The 10,637-nt window shown below is 42.1% G+C and overlaps 1 protein-coding gene across 1 annotated transcript; it reads right to left on the reverse strand.

Moving 5' to 3' along the window:
- Positions 1-8,483: 8,483 nt before the first annotated feature.
- LOC308264596 (tRNA (guanine(6)-N(2))-methyltransferase THUMP3-like) lies at positions 8,484-9,980 on the reverse strand (the record flags this gene model as incomplete). Its single annotated transcript, XM_080697947.1, has 1 exon — positions 8,484-9,980. Exon 1 carries the CDS (start codon positions 9,963-9,965, stop codon positions 8,484-8,486), a length of 1,482 nt encoding a protein of 493 aa, XP_080554073.1. The 5' UTR covers positions 9,966-9,980.
- Between the last annotated feature and the right edge of the window lie 657 nt (positions 9,981-10,637).

Consider the following 10,637-nt stretch of genomic DNA (forward strand, 5'->3'; position numbering starts at 1 on the left):
TGAAGTCCCACTATTAGTTTTATTACTCCCTAATGGTTGCATGAACCAGTCCTATATACCATGGTAGGGGGGTTAAATAGGGATGCAATGACCAGGAAGCAAAAGTTACTGAGCATGGGTGATCAAGAAGATTGGTTATGATAGTCTGTGATCTAGTCCTCAGCAATTTATGTTTATCACACATACAAAATAATATGCACTCCTTCACAAGACAACCTAAAATATCGTTACATTATATCATCAGTTATAAATGCCATATCTCACCATCTGGATCATCCCATGGGCAGATGAGGCTCTTCAGATATAGTTCCTTCAGTATATCTCCTGATGGACAGCTCCACCTAGTCTGTGAAACTGTGAATTAAAGAGACAAGTTCTACCCTTCCCACACTGACCTCAAATGATAGACAGGCATAGGATGATGGCTTTGCAAATTCATAAGTGGGAAGAGGGACAAACAGGAGGCCTTGCTTCACAGCAATTCTAAATCTATCCAAGCAAGTGCTGAACGTTTTATTTTTATTTATTTATTTATTTATTTATTTATTTATTTATTTATTGCGGATCTGGGGACAGAACCCAGGGGCATTCGACCTCCGAGCTACACCCCCTGCCCTATTTTTTATTCTTTATTTTGAAAGAGGGTCTCACTGAGTTGCAGAAGGCTTCACTAAGTAGCTGAGGCTGTCCGCAAACCGCGATCCTCTGGTCTCAGCCGCCCGAATGCTGGGATTACAAGCGCCCAGCTGGAAGTTTGTTTTTTTGTTTTTTTTAAATTAGAATTCAGATGTACTCTTTCCTGGGAATGGTTTTCCATAGCTCTTGGCTCTAAACTCTGGGCTCTTGGTTTTCACCTCTGATTCTTCTTTTCCTTTCTATTAATGGTAAACTATACTTTACAGTTATGAGAAAGTCTCAGACTAATTCTTCCCTATTAAAGGGTATTTGAAGGCATCTTCATTTTTTTTTTTTGTTGTTTCTATCCATTCAGTTCAACCAAATAGAGTTTCTGTCAATGTCTATTTTTCAAATACTGTAGGTTACCTACAAAAGTGTTGTAGATAATGGTTTTCCTTTAGGCAAAAGCTGCATCAATAAATCTCTTCAAGATAAACTATTTTTTAACCTTGGACTATTGTTGAAATTATTAGTGGACAATGCTCTTAGGCTTCTTAATTTTTTTTCTTGCAGTACTAGAGATTAAACCCTATAGTGTCAGGGGTACTCTACCTCCAACCTATAGCCTCAGCTCTATTTTTATTCTTTATTTTGAAACAGGATCTTATTAAGTTGTAAAGTGCCTTTCTAAGTAACTCAGGCTGGCCACAAACCTGTGATCTTCCTGTCTTAGCCTCCCAAGTACTGGGATTACAAGAGTGTGCCATCATGCAATGGCTCTGCCCTTAGGCATCTAAGAAGCTCTATAGCTCTTGGCAGAACATGTAGTACACACCTGTGATCCCAGTGCTTGGGGGGCTAAGATAAGAGGATTGCAGGTTCAAGGCTAGACTCAGTGTAGCAAGACTCTTTTTCAAATTAAAAATAATAATAAAATAAGGCTGGGGGTGTAGCTCAGAAGTGGAATGCTCCTGGTCCAATCCCCTGAACCAAACCAAACCAAACCAAACAAAACAAAACAAAACACCCACGAAGCTCTGTAGTTCTTTGAAGTATTCACTTAGATTTTTCTTAATCATGAAAACATGATTTTATAGTCATTACTGCAGCTTCATCTTTGGGCCATGTTTCCCTGCATTGATGTTTGATTGGATACCAGTTTATAATTTTAAACTGGCTTTACATTTTTTTTTGTCATCTTGTACCTTTCAGAACCAGAAAGTCTTGATTACTTTTTTTTGTGGCAATTATTTATTATTATTTTTTGTAATCATACATCACTTTGGAATACAAGACTTGAGAGGATATACAAGCACATATCATCCAATAAGCCCTCATCCAGTCCCCATCCCATTCCCTCCCCCTCCCTCAATCCCTCAATCCCATACTTAATTGGTGATTATCTTTGATATAATTGTTTATGCATCTCATGAGTTTTAAAGAGATTCCATCCTCCCCACTTCCCTCCCCTCTGATTGGTCACCTTAATTGCTTCTCAATAGGGACCTTTCTACTACTCAACCTCCTCATGTTACCCCTTTCCTCCTAATTCTTGCTAATTAGGGGAAGCATCTGGATTTTATTTGCTGTGCTATTTCTCTGTGCATGCTGCATTGCAAGTTCTGATACCACTCTTGCCAGCCCCAGTAGTGGCCTGGCCACCCGGTGGACTCTGATCCCGACCTTGCTGGCTCCAGCACCGACCTTGCCTCATGGGAGGCCCTGATCCTGGCCTTGCTGGCTCAGGCACCGAACTAACCCCTTGCCTGGCTCCTCTCCCGGCCTCAGAGGCCCCAGCACCGGCCTAGCCTCACAACAGGCTCTGATCCCAGCCATGTGGCCCAGACCTCTGGGGCCTTCCGGGTCCTTGATTACTTTTTGTTTAAAAGTTCCTCCTTTAACTTACCTCTCCTTTCACATATTGCTCTAGGTAACAAGAAGAAATCTAAGAACTCTTTCAATACTCTGCCTTGCAGTCTTCTTAGTTAGATCACCTGATTCCTTAGGTACATTTTCCTTTTTCCATATTTGTTTTATTTGACAGTGTTGCTAAATTTTCTATAACTAGGTAACAAGACTTTCTTATCTTCTAGTTTCCAAAAACATTTCCCAGATTTCCCTCTCAGACTTCATCCAAGGCATCCTTGAAAGTCTGTTAACCATTTTCTTAATATATTTTACTTTCACTTCTCAAAGTCTTTTCCTTTTCCCTGTTGTGAAGCCACTCCCATATTTTAGGTTTTTGGTATGGTAATGTTCCATTTGTGGTACCAAGATAATTGTTAGTTATCTATGGGCAGCAAGTTACCCCCAAATTTAGATGTGTACAATAAATATTTATTTATCCACACAATTCTATGGATCTGAGCCTGAGGAGTAGATGAGTTTGATGGCTTTCTTTCAGTCTTTGTGTGTGTGTGTGTGTGTGTGTGTGTGTGTGTGTGTGTGTGGTATTGGGAATGGAAACTAGGGGCATTGTACCTCAGAGCTACACCCCCAGCCCTATTTTTTTAGTCTTTTTAATTTTGAAACAGTGTCTCACTGAGTTGCGAAGGGCCTTGCTAAGTAGTTGAGGATGTCTGTGAACCGTGGTCCTCTGGTTTCAGCCTCCCAAATGCTGGAATTACAAGTGTGTGTCACAATGCCTGGCTTTGTGTCAGAGTCATTATAAGGTGACAGTCAAAAGATTGATTAAGGTTGCAGTTGTCTGAAAATTTATCCAATTAGGATGATCCACTTCTATAGCAAAAAACGCAAATAGTTGATAAATTAGTGCTGGTTATTGGCAGGAGGCCTTAATTCTTAAACATGTAGGTGTCTCCCTAGAAATACTTGAGCCTTCTCCTTCTCTACATGTCAACTGGCATCTGTGAAATAATCCAGAAAAGAGCAAAGAAGTCACACTCTATTATTGCTGTAGACAATAGCAATATTTTCAGAAACAGATTTAGGAGAGCTACTCATGAAATAGAAAACAACTCAGCAAAACAATTTACTTCTGCACAGAAGGATACAAAGCCACCATAAAACCAATACAGCCACTACATGGGGCGGGCAGTCTGCTCAGCCTTTTATTCCCTAATGAGAAGACCACTACGCTGTTTCCCTTTGCTGGAGTATGGCTTTCACAATCTTATCCGGTTGGCTAGTTTTCACTGGGTAGATTTTATAAAAGGAGAAACATGAAGCCAGTACAGCTGGGAGTAGAACACAGGGACACTTGTGTACAAAAGTTACAAATCAGAAACCTAAGCAACAGTGACAAAATGGAACCCTGCCAGTTTCTATGTGATCTTGTAACTTCCACAGAAAAGATTGCGTTTCTTATAATTTCTTGTAAAACCCTCTTTCATGCCGGGCGTGGTGGCGCACGCTTGTAATCCCCGCGCTTGGGAGGCAGAGACAGGAGGATCGCGCAGGTTCGAAGCCAGCCGCGTGTGCTGGCTTAGGAGACCCTGTTTCCAAATAAAAATGTAAAAATAGGTCTGGGAGTGTAGCCCGGAGGTAAAAGGGCTTCCAGGAAACCCAGTACCACCAAAACGAAAACAAAAACAAAACCCTCTTTTATGATACGCTTCTTCAAATTTTGTCAACAAGAACTAACTATCTTGATTGAGTCTGTAAGCAGAAAAAGGTTATCATTGCACAGGGGTGGAGACTGCTTGCTGATGCCTGTCTCTAGAAGTCTTTGGACTAACCCGCCTATGCAGGGGATTATATAACATCCTACCAAAATCATTACTCTGATAACAATGATAAGGGAGGTCAAGACAGATGTCATATTCCCTTCCATTTACTGAACCATTAGTGAAGGGATCATATATTCCTGAATTTTCACCGAGTTCATTCACTAGGGTTGTTAATCCTTGTAGAGTTAGTTTATTTCTCCACGTCATCTGGCTAGTTCCCATCAAATTGTTCAGCCATTCCTTTTTTAGCATCTCTAGTATAGTTGACAAATCTCTGCTGAAGGTAATATAAATAAAACTTTACATTAGAAAACACAGAAAATAGTTTAGCATATTGACTACCACCCTGTCTATTAGTACTAAACTATTTATTTATTTATTTATTTATTTGCGGGTCTGGAGATGGAACCCAGGGGCATTTGACCTCCAAGCTACATCCCCTGCCCTATTGTGTGTGTGTGTGTGTGTGTGTGTGTGTGTGTGTGTGTGTGTGTGTGGTTCTGGGGTTCCTGAAAGCCCTTCTACCTCCAGGCTACACTCCCAGACCTATTTTTTATTTTTGGAAAAAGGGTCTCTTAAGTCAGTGTGGCTGGCTTCGAACCTGCATGATCCTCCTGTCTCCGCCTCCCAAGTGTGCGCCACCACGCCTGGCCCTATTTTTTCTTTCTTTCTTTCTTTCTTTCTTTCTTTCTTTCTTTCTTTCTTTCTTTCTTTCTTTCTTCTTTCTTTCTTCTTCTTTCTTTCTTTCTTTCTTTCTTTCTTTCTTTCTTTCTTTCTTTCTTTTGGTGGTACTGGGGTTCCTGGAAGCCCTTCTACCTCCGGGCTACACTCCCAAACCTATTTTTACATTTTTATTTGGAAACAGGGTCTCCTAAACCAGCGCACGCGGCTGGCTTTGAACCTACGCGATCCTCCTGTCTCCACCTCCCAAGTGCGGGGATTACAAGCGTGCGCCACCACGCCCAGCTTATTCTTTATTTTGAAGCAGGGTCTCACTGAGTTGTAGAGGGCCTCACTAAGTAGCTGAGGCTGTCCGCGAACCGCGATCCTCCGGTCTTAGCCTCCTAAATGCTGGGATTACAAGTGTGCGCCACCACACCCGGTTCTCTGCCAACTTCTTGATCCCCCTGTTTCAGGACTTCAGATGACTTACCAGAGTTGCAGGTCCATTTAATTAGATTCCTAGAGATCTTCTCTAAGTCTTAACTCTTGTTAACTTGTAAGCAAGGGCCAAAATATTGGCTTTTCTTTTTGAGCTCTTTTATTTTCTGATTGGTCTCTAAGACTCAGCTTTTGGACATGTAGTAGTCTAGTTTTACCAGTCCTTTAAGAAGTTACACAGCTTTATAAGAAAAACATAAAACAGAACAATTAGGAACAAAAAACAAATCTTTACTTATAAAGTGTGTTTCTTTTAAGCAGCAAATGGATGGATTCTGGTTTTTAATCCATTTTGCCACTTTATGTCTTTTTATTGGGGATATGAGGCCATTTACATTCAGTGTGATTATTGAGAGATAGCTTTTAATTCCTAACATAATAAGATTTTATTTCTGTTTGAAATACTGTTTGTTCTTTTTTGTGTAGTTGTCTGCTGGATGGAAAATCTTGTATCTCTGGTTCTGGTGTGTATTACCTATTTCTTCTTTGTAGTTAATCTCTGAGTATTTTCTCTAGAGCTGATTTTAAGGACATAAATTCCTTCAGTTTCTGTTTATCGTGGAAGCTTCTTATTTCCCCATCTAATTTGATAGATAGTTTTGCTGGGTAGGAAATTATTGGCTGGAAGTTGTTTTCTTTCAGAGTTTGGAACATGTTACTCCATGCCCTTCTGGATTTCATGACTTGCTTTGGGAAGTCTGGAATGATTCTAATTCATTTGCCTCTCAATGTCACTTGGCCTTTTGTTTTTGTTGCTTTTAAGATACTCTGCTTGGCTTCTACATTGGTCTTAATTTTGACAATTATGTGGCATGGGGAACCTTTCTCTTATCCTGTCTAAAGGGAGTTCTATAAGTTTCCTGGACCTGTGTATCAAACTCTTTCTTTACGTTTGGAAAAGTTTCTGCTATTATTTTTTTGAAGAGATTATTGATCCCTTTGGTTTCACCTTCTTTTCCCTCCTCTATTCCAATTATTCTTAGGTTAGCTCTCTTCAAATGGGCCCATGTTTCTTCAATGTCAGATTCCTGCTGTCTGATTTTTTAATAAGTTATAAATAATGCATTCGTTTTTGGAATGATCATCTTCTAGAAGCGAGATTCTATTCTCCATGTGGTCTAATCGATTGTTTATACTTTGAATTGAGGCCTTTACTTCAATGATTGCATCCTTTATTTCTTTTAGACTCTAAATTCTTTTCAAAAGTCCTGTATTATTTCTACAGTTATATTCCTGATTTTATCTTCTGGAGATCTCTGAATTTCTGTGTTATCAGGTTCTGATATTATGGGGTTGTGTGTGTTCATTGCTCTATTTTTGTTCCTTTTCCCCATGATTTCAGAAGTTTGTGCCTTCTCTGGGTTTTTACCCGGGTGACCATGACTTCACTTAGGGTACTCTGGATCTGGAGTTTGTGGTAATCTCAGCTGCCACTACTCCTTTACTGGGTTGTATCATAAAGTCTTAGACCCAGAGAGTTAGTCAAGGCTGTGCGAGACCGTGGGGTGCTGAGCTGGGCATTTTCCTACGGGGAGCTGCGACTAGGGTTGGTATCTTTGCCACCACTACTCCTTCACTGGGTTGGACTGAAAAATCTCACACCCAGGGAGATTATCCAAGCTATGAAAGTCCTTGAGGGTACAGTGCTGGGATTTCTCCTTTAGGGGTCACAATTTCACTTACAGCTATTGTGCGTGCTGATCTGGAGCTGTTGCAGGAGTGGTGAACTTGCTGCCACAGCTGGAAATATGGCATTGCTGCCACGCCCTCGGCCGTAAGGCTGGCGTATTTCTTTTCTGGTTTTGAGCTTCGTTCTGAGTCCCTGGAAGGCGTGATGAGCTTGGCCACTGGGAATTTTAGACGTTCTTTGCGCTGAAAGAACTGCTGAATTACATCTGAGTGATTCGCAGCTGCTCACTTCAGCTCCTTGTTTACCTTTCCTCTCTGGAGTCTGGTGCTATGATGGCACCAGTGTGGCTCCACAATGCAAGCTGGATTCTTTTTTTTTTTTTTAAAGAAATAGAAAATTTCTTTTAATTTGGCTCATTGGTCCTATACCTCATCTACCAATGTTTATTGTTAGTATTTACAAACAGTAAGTTGTATTTATTGTTACAAATATAAACAGTACAGTTATCTCTGCAATCTCTTTCATAAATTCAATTTCTTTTAGTTATGTATTAATCTCAATAAATATGCATATTTTATTTTATTTTTAAGGCAAATTGTAAACTTTCTTATACAAGTCTTGTCATATTTCATCCTGTCATGGGGCGAGCACTGTTCACAAAATACACGAATGCTTTGTTTTATTGGGAATTGAGCCCAGGACTATTCTACCTCTAAGCTATGTCCCAGTCCTATTTTAGTTTTTATGTCTGAAACGGTCTTATTAAGTTACTGAAGGCCTCACCAAGTTGCTGAGACTGGCCAGGAACCTGCGACCTTCCTGTCTCGGCCTACCAAGTGCTGAGATTACAGGTGTGCGCCAGGCTACCATGCTTCAGCTTGTGAGGCTGACGAGAAGAGAACCGAGCTGCTGAGCCACGCTGCGAAGGCCAGATGTGCCCCAGGCTCTGCCTGCCAGCGTGCTCCCTGCCCTGTCTAGGTGGAAGCCACCCAAGGCAAGGTGGCTTTCCTACGTGCCACAATGGAAAACAGCTACAAGACCTACGAGTTAAACACTCAAACCTAGACACCAGAGCACTTTAAAGCTGACCGGGACTTTTCATCTTCAAAGCATCTTCAGAAAAATACGAACTGCCCAGCTACCCCTTCAAAGTAGTTCCAAGGAAAAGCTGTTTCCTCAAAACCTTTTTTATCACACTACATTTACATCTTTTGCTCACCAAGGTACAGAGTTTTGGACTTGTCTAACTAGAACAGGCTGTACTTTCGTTAATACTATTTTCTCTTAGAGCGAGTTCTTCATTGACGCTGCAGTGCGGGAAGTATCAACACTATTAATCATCTTCATCCTCTGCATTGCCAAGGACTTCCTCTTTCTCACCCTTGTCACGAAGGGTGAGCAAAAGCTTGAGACGTACGTTTCAGAAGATAAACTGCTGCGTGAAGACCCCCTATGTTCACCCAGACTGTATGCACCTTTCGCCATAAATGTCCCATTCCAGATAACGCCTTTGTAAAGCATTTCTTGTCCTGAGTAAGTAGTGCAGCTCGGCCTGTCCCTGGTCTACACACTCGGCTCATCTCCCATAAGCAAGCTGGGTAAAGATTCCAGTTTGTCTTCTTGGAGCCCATCCTTTTTCCAAATGGCATATCCGTTACAATGACATCCACGGAGCCAGTCCTCAGTGGGAGACAGCAGATGTCCCACTGAACCGCATCAATGGCCAAGCCGCAGGGCGCTTTGCCTTCTTTATCTTGGCTCTTGTTCAGTAAAGAGGAGATGTTACTTGCTGTTCTTTTCATAGCCATTGGGTTATTATCTCCAGCAGTATGATAACAGAAAGACCATTCCGTAGCCCCCTCTATTGGTATTGCCCCTGTTCCACACATTGGATCAACTATTATATCAGTAGGTTGAGGTGCACAGAGTCTGAGCATCCCGTAGGCAAGGGTGGACCTAAGAGTAGTGGGTCCAAAATGTGTGATGTTTCTGCGGTGGAGGCTCTCCTCCGTGAGCGCAATGCCCACGATGACTTCACTGTCGTGGATGTTCAAGAGGACCTCCACGTCGAAGTTGGTCATGTCGGCCTTCCACTTAAAATGCTCTTGGACCGCACCCCCGAAATCTCGCGCAGCCTCGTTGGAGGTGAAGCAGTGCCCCTCTCCTGCCCGGCTGCACGTGACTCTGAACTTGAGCACGTGCGGCTCCGTGTCCTCTCTTAAGGCGTCCTCCATCTCGTCTTGGCACGCCGCCACGTCGTCGCCTACCAACGTGGACACCTCCTCCTTGATGGCCAGGTTTTCGTAGTAGTCTAGGATGTGCGAGTCTAAACACTTGCAGGTGAACTCTTTCACACCCGGCTCGTCTACTTTGTCTCCTTGTCCATTAGCAATCTTCCCTTTAACTGAATTCTGATTTATCTTTTTGCGCTTTGTTTTCTTTTTCTTGAAACTCCTGTTAATTTCCCAGGTCTCTAAAGGGTCTGACCACGGGAGTTTTCCAGCCAAGTCTTCAAAATCCTTTAGAATTTCTTCCTTTGTGTCCTTAAAATGGTAATCTTTAAGCTCCTGAACAACCACAAATAAATTATCAACTGACCTTAGGCAGTGAACCTGAGCCAGACTTTCCACTGGAATGTCAAAATATATCTTGCCCCGGTCTTTGCTGATTTTGCACGGCGACCCCAGCTTCTCTCTCACTTCATCTGCAGCTGTGAGCTCAAAGCCGGTGGGTACAGTGGCTCCAATGGTGACTTGGAGATGCTTGGGCTCACTTCGGAGGCTGCTTTCTGGCACGGGTACAAATCTCTGGTTGGTCTGAAGGTTTATATCCAGGAGTTGGTTAGTAGCTTCTTGAATGGCGGACATGTTAGCAATGTTTCCAAGATCTCTTCCGGCTCCGGCACCGGCAGGCCCCTGGATTCTTTTGATCCAAGCTGGATTCTTTTCTTCTGATCTCTGGTTGTTCTTCTAGTCTTCTTTTTCTCTGTCCCTTGTTTTTACATTTTTTATTTTTCTGCTGATAGTGTTTTCTGCCTATGAAAACCACTGATTTTGTGGTGATAGAGATTGAGTGTTAGCAGGACTCGTAAATGCTGCTTTTCTCGGTCACCATCTTCCCGAAAGTTTCCAATAAAATCTTAATTGGCAATTTTTTTGTGGAACTGAGGATGGAACTCAGGGGCCTTCTACTTTTGGGCTAGGTTTCCAGACTTATTTTTGTATTTCATTTGGAAACAGGGTCTCACTAAGCTGCTGAGAGTCTCACTAAGTAGCTTAGGATGGCTTTGAACCTGCACAATTCTCTCTCAGCCAAGTACTGGATTACAAGCATGAGCTACTGGCTGGTGTGTGTGTGTGTGTGTGTGTGTGTGTGTGTGTGTGTGTGTGTGCTGAATATTGAACCCAGGTACATTGTACCTCCAAACTACATTTCTAGGCCTATGTTTTATTCTTTAATTTGAAACAGGATCTTTAATTTGAAACAGGTTGCAGCGGGCCTCACTAAATAGCTGAGGCTGGCCACAAACCTGTGATCCT

Source organism: Muscardinus avellanarius, assembly GCF_963383645.1.
Source record: "Muscardinus avellanarius genome assembly, chromosome: 6".
NCBI lineage: Eukaryota > Metazoa > Chordata > Mammalia > Rodentia > Gliridae > Muscardinus > Muscardinus avellanarius.